The sequence below is a fragment of the Haliotis rufescens genome, unplaced genomic scaffold (assembly GCF_023055435.1).
Source record: "Haliotis rufescens isolate VD_foot unplaced genomic scaffold, xgHalRufe1.0.p SCAF_6, whole genome shotgun sequence".
Classification (NCBI taxonomy): Eukaryota; Metazoa; Mollusca; class Gastropoda; order Lepetellida; family Haliotidae; genus Haliotis; species Haliotis rufescens.
The window spans coordinates 38,487,741-38,512,212 of NW_025964334.1; the positions used below are offsets into that span (position 1 = coordinate 38,487,741).

The following is a 24,472-nucleotide window of genomic DNA, read 5'->3' on the forward strand; positions in this document are numbered from 1 at the left end:
TTTGTATTCAAGATTAGATAGTTTGTTCAGCTACAGCTACAGCTACAGTTCAGTTATAGCCGTGCACGTCAGCATAATGTGAGGGGGATCCCGAAGTTAATGGGTCATACACCTTAATCACTAGGGTGAAACCCATGGTTGTGGAGCAGACGGACCAAGGATCATAATCTGGGCAGATCCTGGCATGCAAAGTCCCTCTCAAACATGTAGAAACAAGAAAATCCTAAAAATTGGTTTCTGTTAAGGCACAGGCAAACATTTTGATGTGTGTAAATGTGATTACATGAATTTGAGGATAATTAAAAAAACAGGTGTCACAAAAGTTAAACTGACGGACTACAAAATATTCCAGAAAATTGAAATCACTGCAGCGAACAGATGATAAATCTTGAAATCATGACCAATGTGCAACACCAGAAGAAGACGGTTATCTCCAAACAACCTTGTCAGCTTCCCTGCTGTAGGTCAAATCACAACTGACAAGAAAATTCCCACCAGAAGTTTATTACATGTACAAGTGTCTATTCCCTTGGTGGACCACCCCGACCGCGACCGAAGCCACCTCTGAACTGGAACTCCTGCGTGGCACCGGCGCCAACATCTGACTTCTTGTCTCCGGCGCCGGGTGGGCCTGCCTTTCTGTACTCCTGCCTGTCGCGGTCCATCCCGGGTCGGCCGCCTGGCTCAGCAGCTGAAACACAAATTCATTCAATGATGCTGATACCAGGAAGTAACAGAGCTGACACCAAGAAATAACTACTGCTACTATTACTAACAGTGAGGCAAATCTTACCAAAAACCTGTTTAGGCAATAAACCTTAAAATAAATAAATTTCTGTTCAACATTTTCAAGCAAAGTTACTAACCAGATATAAAAGCTGACAAAAAAATCCTTGATGATCAAGTGCAAAAAATCATAATTGCTCATATACCTTTCTTTGGGAAGTGATGTCACAACTTCCATCTATATTATCAATAACTTTGTCCACAAGTGATAAATGTGCTGATGGTTAATATAGCGTAAAAATAGACTCAAAACTATTGTAGCAAAGGGGTCCATGGTATTTATCAAAATAGAAAGGGAGCCCTGATACACTGGAAGATGGAGGCTGAGTGGATTCACAACACAGGATCCTTCTAGGTCTAAGAATTCATATTCATAAATCTATATCTTTGTTACAACATTTTGTGTTGGATAGAAAATATACTGACTGCGTCAATCTGTTCTTGTATTATTCCCTAAATGCCGAGCACCAGGGAGGGTCAGAACAAGTACCATCTTTTACTGTCTTTTGGTATAACATAGCCAGTGAACGAACCACCGACCTTACACTCTCCAGGCAGATGCTCTAACCACTAGATCACGGAGGCAGTCTACTGAGCATGCTAAGCATGAACAAGCATTTGTAACTAAATAACATACCCTTTGGCCTAGGTCTTGCCGTCTCTGGTCGGGTCTGGCGTTTCAGTGTGGCAGGGACGATCTCGGCTGGCAGGTGAAGGAAATCCCTCAGATACTGGATACCTTCATTAGTCAAGTACCAGTAGAAGTGGCGCCATGCAAACTGTTCTCGCACAAAGCCCTTTGATTTTAAGCTCTGGAAAGGTAACATCAATTATGGTAAAACACAATGAAATAATTACTGTACTTGAGACATTGGTAGGTAATGTTTCTTGCAAACTATACTTTTGAAAGACTCGCCAGTGCATTGGCGTATCAAATATCATATTAATTTAATAATACATTAGCTGCATAATGCATTTGTATCACAATGGTGTTAAGTTTGTTCAAAGAAAAAAAAAAAAGCACAATCAGGCTGGTAAGGAAAAGTTTACGGAACATGATTCTGCAGCGCTTCACAGATTTTGTTTTCAAGGACATTGGTTCTCATTCAAATATCACTTAAGTCCTCAAACATTTTTGGCCAAATTTAGTAATGATATAGAAGAATGTCCCATAAACATTTTCTAAATTAACGGGAAATGGCCCAACTCCATTTGTCTCTAGCTTAAACAATTTGACACTACTAAAAATAGATGTTACTAATACTAGCAATGTAATGTCTCCACTACAATTCATCATGGCTGTTTTACTTTCTGTGTTATGGCAGAGTGAGAGAGTGAGTATTTACTGCCACAGTCAGCAATATTCTTGGAATATCAGGATGATCAGTGGTCTGTACATGATCAAGACTGCACCAGGCTAACAAGTTGTTGTAATACAGCCTTTGATTTTGAATTTTGAGACTAGTGTACATGGTGTAAACCTTATTTCACTGGTCCTCTAGAGTTCGTAGCTAGTCCTGCTTGAACAAGACAGAAATGTTTACTATGTAACTGAATTTTTACTTGTGCACAGCACAATTTCGTAGGCTCTGGCAGGCAGACTAGCAGGAATTTTGAAGGCTGGTAGTGGTAGTAAGTGATAAGATGTTTGAGTCCAGTGTTGGGATTCGAACCCTGGACCTTCTCATCTGAGGTTGAATGCCTTCTCCACATGACCATAAAGGCTGACAAGATAAGGATGTCATCCATGGGATGAGTCTTGCATGTCTACATGGCCTAGGGGTGTCATTGCTAGGCAACTTTAGCATCGGTATCGACTCAAAAGTACCACAACATACAATTCATATTCTGTATGTGCACTGATAAAAATTAACTTTGTACACCTGCAATTAACCAATTTAATGCTATCTTATGAACTAAGATTATCCATCACAAAATATAAAGTGAATTCTCTGCCTTCTGAACACTGGCCTTCTCACTGTCCATCTTTAGCATGGTAATATTATTAAATGTTGATGTTTCTGTGAGGGTGAATTATAAATCTAGTATCAATACATAGAGAATCTCACCCAAGTGTCTTTTGATATCAAATATATATATGAGTGATGATATATTTTATATCAGGAGACAAGGGTGAAATTTGATTTATCATAACTTTTTCAGTTTGTAGACAGTAATAAGCAGTGTCTTAAACATGTTAAAGGGGCACTGATCTATAGTAATTCCCCGGGACTGGTTGTTGCCTTTGTTATTGTTTTTCCCCCCATGAGTACCCGGATGATACGCAACGCAACGCAACTGAGCGTGACAAGAGACTGGGCTATCGTCTGCAAGGACAGCAAAATAAACTTGGGACAATATTTGTTTTACTCATTTTTGAACCCGGATTGGTTAACCATGATCTAGAAAGATTTCGACAAAGGGTGGATGTTTATTAATTTCTTCAGCCTAAACAAACAGACAAAAAGAACGGCAGAGCTTATCGGATGTCGTCATTTGGAAATACCCCTGATTGTTAAAGTTTAATAATAAAAAAAGTATCCATGCAGTGAAAGCATTTTCGGATTTTGGATTGCATCAATAATACGATTACTACTCCCTTGTTGTCATCCACGTTTTCTGGTATAACCCTACACTTGTGTATTTGTCGTCATTCACTTGATGCTCAGTTAATGAATTTATTACAGGTATAATTAGCGGTAGCACCACTCTGAATACATGACAAAGGTTCCCATTTGGCATCTATTGTGTCTGGGGTAATTATTCAATCTAAATCAAGGTTTAAAGTGAGGTGAAATGTGTGTTATGTAATATGCACGTGACAGCCCAGCAAGAGATGAATAATCAGTTGATTTACATTTTTGTAAATCAACAGATCGTTCCTAGTCATCAAAGGATTAACAGAAAATGTCTTGCACAGTGGATATGTCAAAAGTGAGTGTTTACATGTCTAGGTTTACTAAAACAAAGGGAATACACTCATATCATGGCGTGAAAAAGTACTGCTAACAGCCTCAGTAGGAGAGCCATTACTGATGTCATTTGATTGTGACGTCATGATAACCATTAACCAATGATATCACAATGGTCTGCACATTTTATTGCAGCGATATCTACAATATAGATATCGCTTGATCTCACCCAAACAATATCTCCTTTGGGAGCCAGTTTTGGATGATAAAAGTATTATTATCAACAGTTAAAACATATCGACACCCGTAGATGACTTAACTCCTGCTACATAATCATGTGGGGCACAATGACACACAAACATGACAAACACTGAAGATGTAACCAAACTTACTGTGCAAGCTTTGATGACATGGAGGTTGGGCACATCAACATCAGGGTGTTTAGGAGCAAAGAAATCTTTCTTTGCAACCATAACCCCCTCCTTGAAAAGGTATTCATAGATAGCCACACGGTTCTTTTTGGGCATCAACATTCTGAAAGACAAGAAAGTATATTATTAATGGATTGTTAAACATTAGGTTCATGTACAACTTAACACCTTTTTCTACAATTATCATTTCATGTCTCAGGAAAAGCCAAGATTCATCAAACATTTTTAATATTTTGATGAATATTGCTTAAAGTAGTAAACACAAGCACTGATACAGGAATGGAATAAAATAGCTATAATATCTTCCAGTTCATGACAAAATACATTTTCAACTGAAATATTCAAGTGAAGATAAGATTTATGGATGAAATATTTTAGTGAACTTTGAGGAACACTTCTTGGTAACATGAGGAATATATGTGTTTCTACAGTATTTTTCAATGTCCACTTTGACAGACTGAAGCTCAGCAAAGTCAGCATCAGGCTCAATAAGACTGTTACTGTCAGAACGAGTTCTTGTACAAGTTTCAACCAGTTAATGTCAGATAGCGGAGCTCTAGACAGCTACAATTTTAAAGACTACAATAATGATCAATGAACAACAGAAAAAAATGATCATAAACATCTGCACTGATCAGTATGCTAGTGTTTCAAAACTGAAATCACAAGTGTATGTCTTAGTAACCTAGTTCACTATCTTTTCCTTTGGGTAAGTACTTTGTTTGCAACACACCAATAATGCAGACCAAGACAAATGTATAATGTCAGAAATTTTACAAGCCCATGTGAACCACTGACGATCTTGTTGATACATTTCTTTGGCGTATTTATAGTTTGCCTGCATACACAAAGTCGCTTGTCTAAGTTTCAGAGCATGATCATGATGATCAAAGTTCATAAAAGCTGGAAAAAGTGGTTGTGGTATTCAATGGAGAATTAATCTGTGAAAATTGTGGTCTACTGATTTCACCACGATTAGTCAATTCTATTCCCCACAATTCCCAAAAGAAACAACCTGCAAGGAAAGAGCGTACATTATACATACACCTAAAAATAATACGCTGTCTTATCCAATACAACATTAATTTCATCGTGTAAACATGTCTTCGTGTGTCTTTAACTGATAAATCTATATAGACATGTGTTTTCATACAGCCAGTTGACCAATAATTTGAATACTTTTAAAGGTAAGACTATTTTTACTAAGAGTTTAATGTTTCATTAACACATAGAAGGATTATGGAACATGATGGTACTCTAAAATAGCAGATTTTGCCAGATTTATTTTCCAAGTAAAACATACTTGACGGGTAGTGATGGCCTCAAACCGGAAGAGGAACTTTTCGCGTTTGGTGAGCGAGAGTTTGCGAGACGTTTAAAATCCGGACAAAAACACCGTAAAAGACGAGAGTAGGACATAAAACCATAACAAATTTACCTAGCGTTTATTCAAAGTGGTCGTTGAATGTCACTAATAAGCAAGCAAGCATTGCACAAAAGTAACTGTATTTTCACCTGATAGATCTAATAACTTAGCACCAATGAAACAAATACAAGTGACCCGGTAAATATCACTCCGGAGCACGAAAACTGGTGCTCGTTGGCAGACGACGGAAGCGGAGAAATAATGAAAAGTTTATTTTCTTACAAGAAGATTATATTTGGGCGGTCGTTATATCTGATTCTTATATTTTTTAGCTCACATCTACGAGCAGATGAAGGCACAAAGCCACGGAATATTGATATTGGAAAATATAGGTGAATTTCCTTTGCTTGGGACACGTCAGATAGTCAAAACAGTGTCCTCAGTTTTCGTGATATGAGCTTGATGTGTATAGTGTAGACCTTGAGAAAACCAAAAATATTTATTACCTTTGTTTGATGATACTCATGCTAAATGATTACTCCCCTTATTGTTTACTGTTTATTGAATATGTATGTGCCTGTCAATCACACTTTCATGTCATCTCAAAGGTAACTGACCCGTGAAAATCTGGGGTAGAACAGGTCTTCTGCAACCCATTCTTGCTGTAAAAGGCGACTATGCCTGTCGTAAGAGGCAACTAATGGGATCGGGTGGTCAGACTTGCTGACTTGGTTGATGCATGTCATCATATTTCAATTTTTCGGATCGATGCTCATGATGTCAGTCACTGGAATGTCTGGTCCAGACTCGATATTTACAGACCGCCGTCATATACCTGGTATATTGCTGATTGTGGCGTTAAATAACAAAGAATGAAACACAGGCAATTGAATTTAGTGAAGATATATTAATATATATATAGATATATATTTTCTGCCAAGATAGGGTACATGTGTATAGTTCCTGGGCTGACAGTGACTCTAACAGCATTGTGCTTCTTGGCTAGAAAGCTTCTGAGTTTGCTGTGTTTGTTAAAAAAGAGACAAGAGATGATAAAACAGAACACAAATAGTGCCTGTTGAGAGTTGATGGTGGTTATTGAGTTTGCATGTGTGTTTCAGAGAGAGGGTCATACAGATGTTCCAGCATGCCTATGACAGCTACTTGAAGTATGCCTATCCATATGATGAGCTCCGCCCACTTTCTTGTGATGGACAGGATACATGGGGAAGGTAGATCATTACTATAATAAATGTTTTAACCCAACAGCCTTAGAAATTTGATTTTTTAAGACTTTGTCCAGAGGACAAGTGTAAATTAAATTCACTAGTACTCAGAATTTGTGCCTAATCCTGATTGAACAAACAAAAATGTTTACTATATTAATATTTTCTGTCAGTTTTATTTAGCTAAAATTTGTTGCAAAACTGAAGCTCGAGAATTGGTTCAGAATTATGCTTCTACACAATGAGGACTATCATCATTGGATTTGTATTTTTCCTCAACACAGTTTTGTAGTCTTTGGCGAGTGGACTGCAGTGGCTGCCATAGCACTGGAAATTTCATGAGGCTTTAGAGTGTTTCGTTACTTTTTCAGAGAAATGTTGAAAATATATAATTTTGGAAAAATATCATCTTCATACTTGTCAACATGGCCACTTTTTGTCAGCAGATTAAGAATAAAATATATGTTGTTAGCCTAAAATAATTTGTAAAACTATTAATAAGATAAATAAAAATATAATGGGTTGCCAAATTCAAATACAATACATATCAAGGACCCTTTCTCTCTCCTTAGTTTCAACTGTTGGTGGAATTTACAGTAATTTAACATTTAGGTTTCAGGTAAATCCTGCATGAATGACACTTTGAAAACTCCTTGTGCCTTGTGTTTAAACAGCTACTCCCTGACCCTAGTGGACGCCCTTGACACCCTCATCATCATGGGTAACCACACTGAGTTCCGACGCATAGCACAGATGCTTATAGACAAATCAGAAGATTTCTTTGATATGGACATCAATGCTTCAGTCTTTGAAACCAATATCAGAGGTATAGTACAATATAGTTATACTGTTTGGGCTTTGCAAAAAGTGAGTTGGGTTTTAAGTCACTTTTAGCATTATTCCAATCATATCATTACCAAGCTGTATATTAATGATATTGGTTGTAAAACTACATGGTCAATGTATGATTACAGTTGTTGGAGGCTTGATCTCAGCCCACCTGCTGACCCATAGAGCTGACATGGTCCTGGAGCCAGGCTGGCCCTGCTCGGGGCCGCTGCTCAGGATGGCTGAAGTCATCGCCAGGAAGCTCCTGCCAGGTACGCGGCATCACTGCGTTCTCATGATAAAGACTCACATTAAGATCTGATCTTTTACTCCGAAACAATACTTCTCTGTGTAGATCTGACAAGCCCTACATAGAAGGTTGTGTCAGGTGAACCTTAAGTGAACTTTTACCACCCAGTCTACATGAAGGGGTAATCAGATGTCAGCTTTCTAATTTATGTTGCCTTTTCTAAAAGAAAACCCACAACGAACACAAATATACCTTTTAGGGTACTCCCTTTTGGAATTTAGGAACCTTTGGGGCTTTTCTCGCAGAGAAGTGTTATATCAAGGTCTGAGTTGAATGAGATTGGTATTTCAGTAGATATATCTTGTATTGAGTGAAATCTAATGTTAAAGGGGCACTGATCTAACGCAATTCCCCGGGACTGGTTGTTGCCTTTGTTATTGTTTTTTCCCAGTGAGTACCCGGATGTATAGCAGAAATCTAGACTAGTTCGCGACCTCTGCTGCGCCATTCGTAAGCGCATTAGTCACTTTTATGGGTAGTAATAAGGGTGTATGGTCACATTGATCAACAAAATGAAATACAGTTTTCGAGATAATAAGGAAATGTAGGTATCTTTGTGAGTAGCATCGGTAATGGTGACGAAGTTTTGATAAGTCACTTGCTTGGTAATTTTGCGATTTTCGTTTACACTATTTTGACTTGCAACACAAAGTATATATTTCACCTGAGCATATGCTTTTTTTATAGTGTGTATATTTTTTTACTGTCAAATGTGTAACACATTTATTAAACGTCTAAATATTCAGTTATTTTACAAAGTGACTGAAAAACATTTCCATCTGTATTATTATGACAACGAATTCCAAACATTTTGATGTTTAATGTCATCACCAAGAGACTGAAAATGTAACGTTGAAAAGTACATTTCTAAGTTGTTTGGCTTTTAATCCTACATAATAATCTGTTGTGATGTTTGTAGGCCCTTTTGATCGTCTTGATCAATCTGGACAGATTTTTTAGTCAAAATGACATTTTATAAATTGCCTGAGAGAATCACATTTTACAAATTGACGGTAATATATACACGCTTACAAAGGAAAACAACGACTTTCGCGCATTGAAGAATTTCCCAACCAATACGTAGAGAAACAAGAACGAATCGGTTCAATTGAAGGAAAGCAAAATGCAGATATCATAATTACAACCTAACAAATTTATGTGTATAAGTTTTAGGCAGCTTCCTTGTTCGAGGAATGTATCCGTGAATATCCACACAAAGGAACAATATCCCACTCGTCTGCAGCTGTACAAAGAAACTTATTCGATGTCACGTGTCTCAGTAACAATCAAATATTTTAAAAGATATATATCGTTTCGGGATATTATAACCCGTGTTCGTTTCTCAACAGATCGCTTGGATTGTTTCAGGTGTTTTACATAGGTGTCAAGTCTCAATGGTCGGCTGAGAAAGCCCACGTGACAACTATTTTCATAGCGTCCACGGTTCCTAAAAATTCTATTGAGGGATAGATAACAATGATCAATCAATCAACGTATTATCAGTTAACCCTTTGAACAAAGTATGTTGTTTTTACATCGGCACTTCGCGCCATGATATGAGTGTATTCCTTTTGTTTTTAAACCTAGACATGTAAACACTCACTCTTGACATATCCACTGTGCAAGATAACAGTGATTAATCAATCAACGTATTTTCTGTTAATCCTTTGATGACTAGGAACGATCCGTTGATTTACAAAAAAAAGTAAATCAACTGATCATTCATCTCTTGCTGGGCTGCCACGTGCATATTACATAACACACATTTCACCTCACTTCAAACCTGGATTTAGATTGAATAATTACCCCAGACACAATAAATGCCAAATGGGAACCTTTGTCAGGTAATATAAGTGGTGCTACCACTAATTGTACCTGTAATAAATTCATTAACTGAGCATCAAGTGAATGACGACAAATACACAAGTGTAGGGTTATATGAGAAAACGTGGATGACAACAAGGGAGTAGTAATTGTATTATCGATGCAAGCTGAAATCCGAAAATGCTTTCACTGCATGGATACTGTTTTTAATATTAAACTATAACCATCTGGGGTATTTCCAAATGACGACATCCGATGAGCTCCCTTGTTCTTTTTGTCTGTTTGTTTAGGCTGAAGAAATGAATTAACATGCGCCCTTTATGGAAATCTTTATAGATCACAGTTAACCAATCAGTGAAACAAATATTGCCTCCAGCCTCCAAGTTTATTTAGCTGTCCTTGCAGACGGTACCCCAGTCTCTGGTCACGCTCAGTTGCGTTGCGTATCATCCGGGTATTCACGGGGGGAAAACAATAACAAAGGCAACAACCAGTCCGTTAGATCAGTGCCCCTTTAAGTTTGAATTACTTTGAATGTCAGAATGTCTATTGTCATTTGTCCTAAAACCATATCTGCTTATCTTATGTATATATTTCTGGAAGCGGTATATTTATGTCATTTCTTTACTTTTATAAGTTAAGGTAAGAAATTTATAAGATATATATATAACTGCTAATAGTAACAGGAACATGTATCGCTGTTTGTGACCTTATGTAACACATTGAGGCAACACATGAACAGCTGAAAACTAGCAGTTAACCGAAACTGAATTTTAAGCAGAATAATTTAAAACATAGGTCACTGGTTTAAATTTCCTAATAAACTTGATAAAAGTGAGTTAAAATATGTTGAATACCCAAACAAAAGTTATCAGTACCCATGAAACACCTGTGGGGATGGCTGGTAAGAAAAGAGGTCCCCAACAACCCATGCTGTCATAATAGGGGACTAAATGGATCGGGTGGTCGGACTCTGTGACTTGGTTGATTGTATGCATAAATTGATGCTCATTATGTCAGTCACTGGATTGTCGGGGTGAGACCAGATTATTTACACACCACCGTGATAAAGCTGGAATATTGCTGAGTGTTGCGTTAAAAACACATACAAACCAACGAACGATAACATATGAGTAAATACTCACTGGCTGAAAAAATTATCTGGAGCTCTCCTCAGTTCTATGGATTCTGTATTGAACAAATTGAAGATTGTTTTTGAATCATTAAATACCTCAAGTGGGGATAGTTTAAGATCCTCCAATGGCAATATAGTCCATGGGCTTCCCACAAAAGTGATGAGACTTATTACATTATGAGTATAAAATTCCTTTATTCTGCTTTCATTTCTGTATCATGAATTTTTCAGCCTTTGACACACCAACTGGGATGCCATATGGCACTGTCAACCTTCGGCATGGTGTTCCCAAAGGGGAGACAACTGTCACCTGTACTGCAGGTGTGGGCACATTCCTTATAGAGTTTGGTGCACTTAGCCGGCTGACAGGGGATCCTATTTTTGAGAAAGTAGCTATGCGCGCACTCAGGACATTATGGGATATCAGATCTCAAATTGGGATGGTAAGCCACATTTGACTTATTTTTCAGCTTTCATAGGTAACTAACTGCCTCTGTAGTCTATTGGAATATCTGCCAGGAGAGCGGAGGGTATGTGGTTTGATCCCCTGGTCGCGCCATACCAAAGATTGTACTTGTTGTTACCATGCCTCGTGCTCTGGAATGTAGTGGATAAAGCGTCTGCCCTGAGAGTGGAAGGAATGTGGTTCAATCCCCTTGCCATCTCATGACAAGAAGGCATTATATGATGGTCCTTGTTGTTACCCTGTGTGGCATTGGGCGTTAAGCGAATAAAAGAAGGCTGGCACTGAGTCAGTATTAGGTGTCTCAGTGGGGTATCCTTGTTAAACTATGGCATGGTATCTCAGTGGGCTAGCTCTATGAAATGGGCATCAGTCCGGATTAGTACAAGCATCCACACACACGTGCCAAAATCTTCAACGCAGTGTTAAAGCCCATCTGACCCCAGCTCTGAGCTGTAGCACTGAGTGAATGTTGCTTCATACTGCAGACAGCAATATGCCAGCTATATCACAGCAACATCTCATTAGTCAACTAACCTAATTGACTGTTTGTCGTTTAACACTGCACTCAGCAATATTTCAGCTGTATGACGGCAGCCTGTAAATAATTAAGTCTGAACTAAACAATCCCGTGATTGACATCATGAGCATCTATCCATGCAATCGGGATCGATGGCATGCATCAACCAAGTCAGCTAGCCTGACCACCTGATCCAGTTAGTCGCCTCTAACGACAAGCTGGGTCAACCTGTTATCTGTGTTCTCAATCTACAGAGGGGCAGTAGGGTAGCCTAGTGGTTAAAGCGTTGCTCAACTTGCCAAAGGCCTGGATTCGATTCCCAAATGGGTATAATGTGTGAAGCCCCTTTCTGGTGTCCCCCGCTGTGATATTGCTGGACTATTGCTAAAAGCAGTGTGAAACCAAACTCGCTCACTCACTCACTCACCCTCAATCTATGTTGAGGTGACACAGGGTTTTTACGTTGCATTCAAGATTATTGCACTTATATAGCAACATGCATACACATGTGTGTGGCTGCTTGTACTAGTCATGACTTATCCCAGGCAGGGTAACAATATGTACCATCTTTCAATGTCTTTTGGTATGACACAGCTGGGGATCGTACCACCAAACTATCCATTCTCCAGGCAGACGCTCTATCCACCAGACCACAGACTCTCAATCTACAAGATATGATTTGGCATTTCAGATCTTGTGCATCTCATTTGTTATTGTTGGTTGGTTGGTTTGTTGTTTAACACCGCACTCAGCAATATTCCAGCTATATGATGGCGGTCTGTAAATAATCGAGTCTGGACCAGACAATCCAGTGATTAATATCATGAGCATTGATCCACGCAATTGGGATCGATGACATGCATCAACCAAGTCAGCGAGCCTGACCACCCGATCCCGTTAGTTGCCTTTTACGGCAAGCATGGGTTGCTGAAGACCTATTCTATCCCGGAATCTTCACGGGTCCATTTGTTATTGTATTTTCATAAAGTAGAGAGGACCCAAGCTACAACATTTTTAGTGTAAATTTTAAATTAGATATGATCAATGAGAGATGAATATTTTGTCTGCCATAGGTGGGTAACCATGTTGATGTTGCTGAGGGTAAATGGACAGCTATTGACTCTGGTATTGGTGGAGGGATAGACTCGTACTTTGAGTACCTGGCCAAGGGAGCTGTGATGTTCCAGATCCCAGAGCTTCTCGAAATGTTCAAAGGTTGGTTTATTAGGGCTTGTATTTGTTTTAGTAGGAGAGTTTTTGTCACCTATCATTTATTTGTCTGACCAGTTCATCTGCAGTATTGTTTATTACTTTGATCATAGTCATGATAACCAGTGGCAGAAATCAAGGGGCTCTTTATTGAAATACCATAGCCAAAAATCTGAGTGAGTTAGTGAGTTGGGGTGAACCGCTTGTTAAACAGTATTCCAGTTATATCAAGGAATGTCAACTTGATGTAGGAGGAAAGTGATGCAGTTCTCAGATTTATACCGCTTTGGTGAAACCCATGAGCATGGGTATGGTGCTGACAAACCGAGAACCAAAATCAGGGGGAACCAGGATTTGAACCCTTAGCATTCCCAAGGGAATCAACTCTGCACAGCCATTGCAGTGCCTTAGATATGCTGAGATATCAGTTACTGTAACAATCTAATTATTTACTGGTATCAGCTGTGTTTTTCTCAGCATTATGTGAGTAGTGTAGTAGAAATTAAGTATGAAAGTCAAGAGGTCCTTGCCATCACAACTCTTACATGTCCATGATAAATGTTGGTTGTTAAAGGTCCTGTGGTCAAACAGGTGCATACAGTGTCTAGCTCTGAAACACAGGCTTCTAAACACAGTGAATCAAACTCTGGTAGAGTGTCATTCTCTTTTTAGGGAACAATAATGGTTCTTACAGCTATGACTCTCAAGTTAATATAAGGGAGTTATGATGGTCGTAACATTATGATTGGGAACAGCCCTGTACACCATGGGGTCTTGGAGATATGACTGTTTTAAAGTGTGGAAATTATGAACGCTGTTGCACTACAATTGGACAGGGCCAAGTACACATTGGAGTCTTGGAGCTATGACTTGTAAAGTAGGGGAGTTATGATGGCTGTAGCACTATGATTGGACAATGCCCTGTTCTCAGTTGGGTCGTGGAGCTATCACTATTATAGAGTGGGGGAATTATGATGGCTGTAGCACTACGATTGGACAGGGCCATGTACACAATGTTGTCTTGTAGCTATGACTATGAAAGGGAAGTAACTGTGTGCTATATTGGATTGCATTTAATTTTTTTTTAAAAGGAAATAAAATCAAAATGAATCGAGCGGTGCCTGAGAATGAGAGACTATTATTTTTTTAGCCTATTGTTGAGATTTTTCTTGTGGGCAATGTTGTTGAATTCAAGAAATGTTTTGTTTTTTCTTTGATTTAGTTTGGTATGTGTTAATGTGCTCTTGATATTTGATTCTGACAGAGTATGAAGCAACTGTGGAGAAGTATGTGAAAAGAGATGATTGGTACATGTGGGCTAACATGAAGAAAGGGGGAATAACTCTACCAGTCTTCACATCACTGGACTGCTACTGGCCGGGTGTACAGGTAGTCCATTCCATTATCCTCCTTAATATTTGTTTGTGTTTACACTGCACGCAGCAATATTCCACTGGGTGGGGATTCCAGGTTAGAACAGATCCCCAGCAACCGATGCAGGTCGTATGACGTGACCAGATGGGGATTCCAGGTAAGAACAGGTCCCCAGCAACCGATGCAGATCGTATGACGTGACCGGTTAGAACAGGTCGTATGACGTGACCGGGTGGGGATTCCAGGTTAGAACAGGTCCCCAGCAACCGATGCAGGGCGTATGACGTGACCAGATGGGAATTCTAGGTTAGAACATATCCCCAGCAACTGATGCAGGTCGTATGACGTGACCGGATGGGAATTCTAGGTTAGAACATATCCCCAGCAACTGATGCAGGTCGTATGACGTGACCGGATGGGAATTCCAGGTTAGAACATATCCCCAGCAACTGATGCAGGTCGTATGACGTGACCGGATGGGAATTCTAGGTTAGAACAGGTCCCCAGCAACTGATGCAGGGCATATGAGGTGACCGGGTGGGGATTCCAGGACCGGATGGGAATTCTAGGTTAGAACATATCCCCAGCAACTGATGCAGGTCGTATGACGTGACCGGATGGGAATTCCAGGTTAGAACATATCCCCAGCAACTGATGCAGGTCGTATGACGTGACCGGATGGGAATTCTAGGTTAGAACAGGTCCCCAGCAACTGATGCAGGGCATATGAGGTGACCGGGTGGGGATTCCAGGTTAGAACATATCCCCAGCAACTGATGCAGGTCGTATGACGTGACCGGATGGGAATTCTAGGTTAGAACAGGTCCCCAGCAACTGATGCAGGGCATATGACGTGACCGGGTGGGGATTCCAGGTTAGAACAGATCCCCAGCAACCGATGCAGGGCGTATGACGTGACCAGATGGGGATTCCAGGTTAGAACAGGTCCCCAGGAACCTATGCTGGTCATAAGATGTGACTGGATGGGGATTCTAGGTCATGCTCGGTGACTTGGTTGATTGCATATCATTGTACCTGATAGCGTGGACCGTTATGCACTATAATGATCACTAGATTGTCTGGTCCAGACTTGATTATTTACAGCCAGCCTGCCACATAGCTGGAATGGTGTGAAACATTAAACGACAAACCAACAAAACAATACAGCTAACGTGACTGTTGCAGGGCATGATGGGGAGTGTAGAGAAGGGCATGAAGACACTACACAACTACCACCAGGTCTGGAAGCAGTTCGGATTCACCCCAGAGTATTACAACATCCCCAAGTCGGAGGTGCACCAGGGCAGGGAGGGATACCCCCTCAGGCCAGGTACGTGTCAGACGGGGAGACGTGTGTTACTGAGTGTTATTTAGTTATCCACCAGGACAGGGAGGGATACCCCCTCAGGCCAGGTACGTGTCAGACGGGGAGACGTGTGTTACTGAGTGTTATTTAGCTATCCACCAGGGCAGGGAGGGATACCCCCTCAGGCCAGGTACGTGTCAGACGGGGAGACGTGTGTTACTGAGTGTTATTTAGCTATCCACCAGGGCAGGGAGGGATACCCCCTCAGGCCAGGTACGTGTCAGACGGGGAGACGTGTGTTACTGAGTGTTATTTAGCTATCCACCAGGGCAGGGAGGGATACCCCCTCAGGCCAGGTACGTGTCAGACGGGGAGACGTGTGTTACTGAGTGTTATTTAGCTATCCACCAGGGCAGGGAGGGATACCCCCTCAGGCCAGGTACGTGTCAGACGGGGAGACGTGTGTTACTGAGTGTTATTTAGTTATCCTGTGTGGATTCCAGGATAGAATAGGTCACCAGTGAGAGTTGACGTCATGGTAACCAGTGAGCAGTTGTTTCACCAACAGCTTGAGTGGTGGCCTGTGGAACATAACGCATGGCATTCCAGTGTTTACTTAATTAATTGTTTGTTTTGTGAGATATGTTCTGTAAGATGTACTGCTGTAGTGCCACCGTCTGACAGTCTTACAGTGTGACTTGATGACTATCTCTAGGGTTACCTCCCTACAAGCAGGAAACATCTAATGTCGGTGTGATGTTCATAAACGATCAAGGTCATGTGAAATATGATTGTAATATTGATTGCAAGTTAATGTTAAATATTTACTTGTACAATCCTGAGACTTGGGTAATTGTTGGATCTTTAGAAGTTGTCTTGACTATGTTCTTGAACAGTGTCTTTGCACAACATTCATTCGCTGATTCTAGCTATGATATATTTCAGGAATATTTGACACTTTTTAATGGATAACAACTTCTTTTAATTTGTAACAATGTTTTGGGTCTACTTCTTGCCTCTTTATCAGGTGATATTTTCACATGTCTTCATATTCTTCCAGCTTCTAAATGCCTTTTAAACACTTGCTATATTTCAGAGTTGGTAGAGAGTGCGATGTACCTGTATCAGGCCACGAGGGACCCCTACATCCTGGAGATCGGCGTCGACATCTTGGAAGCCATAGAGCACAGTGCCAGGACACCATGTGGATATGCTACGGTCAGTTCACCTCCAATTTATGTTGCTCTTTATACCATGAAAGTTTAGACTTATAAATTGCTTGATCTCACCATCCTCAGATACTGCACAAGAATTTCTTTTCTGTTAAGACACATTATTGTGAACAAATGTAATTTGGAAATTGACGAAAGATTCTTATTTTTGGTTGAACTTGAATCTAAAATGCATGAGAAAAGGGGCAGCGAACAGTTTGATTGAATTTCAACTTTCTCTCAATTTGAAAATGCTTTTTTTTATATTTAGTATGTGAATCATTACACACAAAAATTACCAAGGCTAAAATTTACTGGTATGTCTGCAAAATTTTGCATGTATTTTCTGCCTAGTAAGATATCTTTTATGCACATTCAGTGTTTAAGATAGCCAGGGGACCCAGGTTTGACCCTGTTGTGTTGCCATTTCATACATTATTCTTCATTTTCTTTCTTGAAATGACAGTGAGTTATTACAGAATAAGCAACTCAGAATTATGGATTATCTGTTGCTCATCAACATTCTTTCACTCGGGACAGATGATCCCTCATTCCTCGTATCTCTATGGGTATGCCCCCCTAGAACTGTAGTTCTGTGACAAGATCCATCATTTTCACAAGTATTCATTTCTTGGCCCGTAGGTATTGAGTATCAAAATCCTACATTATGAATCTACAAACTTAGAAACATTTGATATATCTTCACACTTTCTTACATGCTGTCACACATGGAAGCATAACACTGACCATCTATCACGACCAGGTTAAAGATGTCCGCAACCATCGCCTTGAAGACAGAATGGAATCTTTCTTCCTAGCAGAGACCACCAAGTACCTGTATCTCCTGTTCGACCCAGACAACTTCATCCACAACCAAGGCAACCATGGTAAAGTCATCAAGACACCCAGCGGCGAGTGTGTGATAGACACTGGTGGGTACATCTTCAACACAGAGGCTCACCCCATGGACATTGCTGCCATCCACTGCTGCAGCGCCCAGAAGGCGGCCGAGGATGCGGAACTGCAGGAGTTCCACGACAATCTCAACCTCCTTGAACTGCTGGACATCACTGAGGTTAAGGAAAGTCTCATTGAAGGGAAGAAGTTGAAGAAAAAGGTGAAAGTTACACCTAAAGAAAGAGTGGAGTCGATGGAAATTGTGGTGGAAGATAATTCAAAAGAGGAGGAAGTTGATGATACCAAGGAGGTAGTTTCAACTGTTTCGTCAGAAGTAGCTGATGATGGTCGTGTTAAAGTTAAGGTGACTTATAAGACTACGGACACTCAGGAACACCCAGATAAGTCAGTGGAGAATAATCACAACGAGAGCTTAGAGTATGCTCCGAGGGTACCTGAAGTAAGTAGCAAATCCAAGTCGGAGAATCCAAAACGGGAAAATATGTTAAAACTTGAAGAGAAGACTACCACTATTGAACGGAAGAAACATTCTCTACAGCTTGCTGCAAGGCTGTTGGAGATATTTACTGGTTTGACTGGAGTTAATGATAAAAATATATCTGAGCACCCTAACATTAACCATCTGTACAGAGAGTTGAAGGACTATGACTTGAACTACACATCAGTTCCTAGTATGATGAAGTGTCAAGCTTTGCCATTCCACATGCGTTTGTCAGTTATGGGGGAAATGTTTGATGACAATTAGATCTTTTTATTGTTGATGTTTACAAAAACTTGTGTAATTTAAAAACTGTTTTTACAGGGGACAAATATTTATGGGAATTTTGAGAGGTTTGCCAGCAATGGAAGTTTATGCATTGGTCATTGATTGTAAACAGCACTTAATCATTGTAGTGCAATGATCGATTTGCGGAATGGGACTCGTAACTCTAAATATTTTGAAGTGAATGAATGTTATTGATGAGGTTAATCATGCTTATGAATCACTGTGATAAAATGTTTGTATGGCAGTGATATGTTTTTTAACAAGAAAAAGAGAAATGCATAGATGTGTATTGAACAGTGTTACTTGTTAAGTTGTTTGCTTGGATCATTGATGCTGCTTGAATCCTGGCTGTGAAATAAGCACCTTCCCGCAGGCCTGTGGCGGGTAGATCTTGTGTCAAACTCGTAGTTTCCGACTTGTATGGGTTCTTATGGCCTGCAGTAAATTTACCTGTTGATGTATTTATCACAATAAGCTGCAGTTTCTTAAATGAGGGCCCGAGGAGCTTAGTAAGGGCCTGCAGCTTCTAAAGTCTGTGGGTCATGATGGCAGCCTGGCAATTTATTTTATTTCAAACGCTGAATATGGACGCCCAGACTTTTATGCTTAATTTTGTGGCCTTAATGATATGGCCGAATATTGAGGATGTGATGTTAAATTTTAGCTCACTCACTATGATTAATTTTGAACACTTCATCATTTGTTGAAGTACAGATTGTGGTCATTCTTAGCAGCAGCTGTTAGAGGGTTAAAAATTTTTTTGGATCTCAGCTTCTGTATTATGAGGAACACAAATGTTTCAGAGTGTCTGCTTACTCCTTCACCAGGTGAATGAATGCTAGGAAGCAGAGAGCATATATATTACATGTAAGAACCACAAAATTAGTTGGACAACAAAGGCGGAAACTTAACAAGGAAAGCCTACAGTTAATTACTGCTGATTGGTGATTAGTAATGGACGAACGGAAGGCAGGGGTTAATATTCCTTTTGTCCATTGCTAATTACTAATCAGAGCTAACATAGTGTTCCTCATAATGGAGACATCCATAAACTCTCTTACTTGTGTGTATCACTTCTAAATGCCTTTCAAAGACTTAATAATCAATTTGTTCTATTACTGTTATCATGTGTAACTTACCCACAACGTAACAACACTTTGATATCTTTGTATGATTAAACCATTTTGATATGTATGTACAATATGGAGGTGGGAGGGGAGATATTTCTGTACTTGGGTGTATTGCCTTTTAGGCAATGTGATTTTGTCTTGTTTGATCATTCCATGTTTTTGTAAATGAACAGGCTGACTAGCCTCAGTTGAATTTATGCATGTTGTCAGTGTTTCTATTTGTGGAAGTACAGACATCCCTTTTGGATTCAGGGGCCAAATAGGGTCCCCGTATCTTACTGTTTGAATGGCATTCTAGAAGTTAGTGAGTAAGTAAGGAAACATACAACTTTATGGATAACAACTTCTGGTTTATTGCATGCAGCAACGTTTCAATAAACCAGAGGTTGTTATCCATAAAGTTGACCGTTTCTTAGGTTCCCCGTCTGCAATGATGGTTGTAAGTGTTATGAGCATGATGAGGTGATTTCCAAATAGAAACACAAAGGTTAACTCAGAAATTGCAGAAATTCACATATATCTAATTTTTTAAGTTATACTGCATTACTCCTTAATGCATCTTCTGCTTGTCCTTGACAGAGAGAAAGCTGTGTGAAGTCTTGCTGAAGAAGAAGTTGTTTCAACTAACCGTATCACTCAGCTCCCATGAGACCCAAAAGGGATTTACGTCATGGATCAGCACATTACCTATTGTAACTATCACATTTTTCATTGAATTGAATGACTCCAGTAATTTTTCTTGTGAACGATATTGTGCATACGGTTTGTGTTTTCATATCTTTCATATGAATAACGCCACAGCTTGATTAATTATCGCCTTGTTGTGGTTTTCACCCTGGTAATGGGTAGTGGTGTAACGATACATCAAACTATCGATTGATTGCAATTGCTTGTCTCACGATAGTACACTATCGATTGCAACTTGTAACAATCGATAATATTGGCGATAGTTTGTCTACCTATCGATAGTTTTGATAGTTAATGTGTTTGGTACATTACTTTCTTAAAAAAACATAGAAACAACTCCTATGATCATCTAACCTCTGTCGTGCTTTCGTTTGGATTGCACAACTTTGTCTGCTTGATTTAGAGTTACGTCCCTTAGTTACTCGTCGCTAGGCAACATTGACAAGACGGCGGACGCCACATGTCAGTTTGAAATTGTCGCCAATAAGGCAGGCAAATCGTGGGTATGGGACCATTTTAACTTTGTCAAAACGCAAGCGAGACAGACAAGCAAAAAGTAAGTTGTAGAATCTGTCGGATAATTCTAAAGTATTCAGGAAATACTACTAATCTGACCGACCACTTGACAAGACAGCACCCAGATATTTGTATTAAAATGTTTTTGAGAGGTCAATTTGAACTTGTTTTCTTTTCATTTCTTGTTTTCTTTACAAATAGTATCAAAAAGTTATAATTATTTTGATGGTGTCAGTCAAAATGCTGAAATATATGCTGCTGAAGCCTGCTATAATTGCAAGTGAAAACTATCGCAATAGTATCACAATAGTAGGGCCACTATCGCAATAGTATCGCAATAGTTGTTTTAACTATCGCAATAGTATCGCATTAGTAAAAAATGCCTCAATAGTCACCCCTAGTAATGGGCGTTTTGTTGTTTCTAGGAGCCATCTTGAATATTGTCCATGGTCACCCTTATTCATGGCATGCGTTCTGTATTCTTTATATTGCCTGGGACTTCATCATTGACATAATCTTGCAATAATATTGTTTAGTAAAGTGATGGTGTTTTGCGTTATCTGCGTAAACTTGTTTTTCATACACCCACTGGCTTGGACAAACAATTAGAGTATACATAATGATAATTGGGCGGAACGCATTGTGATTACACTCTGCTTCATTGCAGATATACATGCCACCTTGTAGCAAGTGTCCCCGTAATAAGTCTGGGTGGGACCCCCATCCTTTGTGGCTAAATTGCATGCCCATCTGCATCCAGAAATGTAAAGACTGTCTCCCGCTTTCCCCCACCACCATGTCACCTGTCATCCCGGTTATGACGTCTGCAGCTACCCCTCTGTCATTGTCGGCCACGTCACCTACCACCTCTGTCGTTGTCTCCTCCCAGGCGCTGATGTTCTCCTTCGGGCTTCAGGATTCCTGCCAATCAACAGACGCTTCCCATGACATTCCACACATCTATTTGGACCCAGTGTGGTTCCATTACATGCAGATGCTGCAACAGTCCGGTATCCGGTGCCTTCAGCTTGGGCAAGGATATAGGCGCCCCTGGCTCCTACAGCATCTGTCCTGGCGTCTTCCCAAGTGTCTCTACCAGTGTCTCTACAAATGCCCTCACACATGCCTGGCTGGGACTTATGCAGCACCTCTACAGAGCAGTCCACCTTATCCCATGATTCCACCTCGCCCGGCGCCTCATCACGACACAGTGAGAGCAAGTCCTCTCGGTCTAGGCGCTGTTCTTGGAGGCGCTGTTCTTGGAGCCGCTCTCCGGTTCAGCACTCTGGGGATTATAGATCAGGGATTATCATCAGAAGGCTCCTTTATCCAAACATACTAGGGATTGGTATCAGAGGCTGACTCCCATCTGGGGCTAAACCAGGTGGCAGACTGGAGCACCGACCGGTTGGAGGCAGTGGCACATTCCCTGGGGTCAGGCGTCGAAAGGAGGGACACTATCTCGTCAGACCCTACATCCAACAACAAGCTGGCTTACGTGGAGACGGAGCTCAGACGCTCGTTAAAACATCTCTCCGTCATGGCATCCAACTCCGGGGCTATCATACAGGATCTGTCGGAGGACAACCACAATCGACTGGACCATCTTACCTCTGCCTTGGCTGCCTAGAGCACCAGCACATATGCGCACTCATATGCGTGCCACCTAAAAGAAATCACGACCACGCACCGTCTACCAACCTCTTTAACGAACAAGTCTCGAACACATATGCTCGGATCTCAAGTTTTGCCAGAGACAAGCCCGCCCTCAAGGCCCTGGCTCATGTCTCACACTCTGCCTCCTTCAAACCATCCAGGTCGGGCAACTACCATGCCGACAGGACTCCTCCTTTTGTGGCCGTAACCAGGGTGCACCTACCAGCCTCGCAGAGACCGCTCTCAGGAAGGGAGTCAATCGACATACACAAACGACTGGGACCTTCCACCCCTAGTCGTTTCAGTTGTCGAGACTCCAGTAGGTGGAAGACTAGGATGATTCAGGCGGAATTGGGAAATCCTCGGGGACATCGTAGACATCCTCCGTTGAAGGTACGAATGACCAGCCTCTAATGTCGTCACCAACAGCACACACCTACCCCCCTACTCAACAGCAGCAACTGCGCTCCAACATCGACATGTTGCTGGCCAAGGAGGCCATAGAGATTGTACACTCCCCAGCCATAACACCAGGCTTCTATCAGCCAATATTCCTTGTCCCACAAAAGACTCCGACCAATTCCGAATTATACACAATCTCGCCACCTACAACAAGCACTACCTGGCTCGTCCACCGTATTTCGGGACGACCAAGCTCATGCTCCTCCGGTCCAGGATATTGGCTCACGACTCTCTCATCAGTCTTGACATCCAGGACGCATACTTACATGTACCGATCCATCCAATAGCCACCTTCTTCCACCTGAGGAATGTCCAGTTCGAGGCGTACATAGACGACAGCCTCCTGAACAACCAGGACAGGACACAGACCAGACAAAAGTCGCACCCACAGAGTGGACGCCTTCGTTCTTGTTTGTCTGCACCTCAGCCATCCCAGCATAGACCTATTCGCCACCAGATCCGAACCTTCATATCACCATTTCCGGATCCTCAGGCTTGACTAGTTGACACCTTCAGCGTCCCCTGGGAAGGACTGAAAGCATATGCACTCCTTCCCAGGATCCTTTAGAAGATAAGGTCGACACAGAGCTTAGTTCTGACTTTGGTCGCGACCTGGTGGCTGGCGAGAGGCTGGTTAGTCGATCTATGAGAGATAGCCGCCGCCGACCCTCTCCAACCCCCAGACTGGCCGAATCTTCTGATCCACCCACACAGCAAACGACTACACCCGGCACCAGACAGATTATATCTGCACGTATGGTCCATCTTCAAAGAGCCTTAAGTTCCAAGGGTTACTCGGCTAGGACAGGGAGAGCTATTACATTGGCGTATTGACCGTCTAACAGAAGTCTGTACGACAATAAGTGGCGCTCCTTCGAAGGTCTATGCAAGGAAAAGAACAGGACCCCACCTCTTGGTCACCCCAATTTTTGTCCGAGTTTCTTCTATTCTTGCACCACAAGCGTCGTCTGAAAGGAAGCACTACCGCGACATACCTTGTGGCCCTCAACTCTGTTTTGGCGGTTCCGGAAGATCGAAAAATGACGAAGATCCCAGAACTCCAAGCCTTACCTAACTCCTTCCGGCTGGAGGATCAGAAGGATAAGTTTAGACCCCCAGCTTGGGATGGTGCGCCTTTTGAACCATTCCATTCGGCGTTGTGCTATAGCCTCACTAAGAAGACGGTCTACCTTCAGGCTCTCGCTACTGCGGCACATGAAGTGAGCTACACGCGCTGGACGTTAGGCGTGTCCGGTTTGAACAGGGAGCGCATGGGCCTGTTCATCTCGGACTGTGCTGGGATTTCATAGCCAAGAACCAACTCCTAGGACAGCCCGACAGATCCTTCCTTATTCCGTCCCTCTCATTGATAATGTGAGCTGAGGAGGAGCTGGAACTCCTACCATGTCAGGTGAGGGCGCTGTGATGGACAACGC

The 24,472-nt window shown here is 41.3% G+C and overlaps 2 protein-coding genes across 2 annotated transcripts; one reads left to right on the plus strand and one right to left on the minus strand.

Annotated features, from left to right (window-relative positions):
• Window positions 1-488: 488 nt before the first annotated feature.
• On the minus strand, window positions 489-5,502 carry LOC124145827 (40S ribosomal protein S10-like). Its single transcript, XM_046515776.2, has 4 exons — window positions 5,433-5,502; window positions 4,091-4,232; window positions 1,424-1,598; window positions 489-691 (listed from the first exon to the last, which is right to left on the minus strand). The coding sequence occupies exons 2-4, from the start codon at window positions 4,229-4,231 to the stop codon at window positions 522-524; spliced, it is 486 nt and encodes a 161-aa protein (XP_046371732.1). The 5' UTR covers window position 4,232; window positions 5,433-5,502; the 3' UTR covers window positions 489-521.
• Window positions 5,503-5,718: 216 nt separating this feature from the next.
• LOC124145825 (ER degradation-enhancing alpha-mannosidase-like protein 2) lies at window positions 5,719-19,912 on the plus strand. The gene is made up of 10 exons (XM_046515770.2): window positions 5,719-5,887; window positions 6,617-6,727; window positions 7,396-7,547; window positions 7,696-7,821; window positions 11,050-11,261; window positions 12,875-13,016; window positions 14,275-14,399; window positions 15,570-15,714; window positions 16,787-16,908; window positions 17,665-19,912. Exons 1-10 carry the CDS (start codon window positions 5,757-5,759, stop codon window positions 18,562-18,564), a joined length of 2,166 nt encoding a protein of 721 aa, XP_046371726.2. The 5' UTR covers window positions 5,719-5,756; the 3' UTR covers window positions 18,565-19,912.
• Window positions 19,913-24,472: the final 4,560 nt, after the last annotated feature.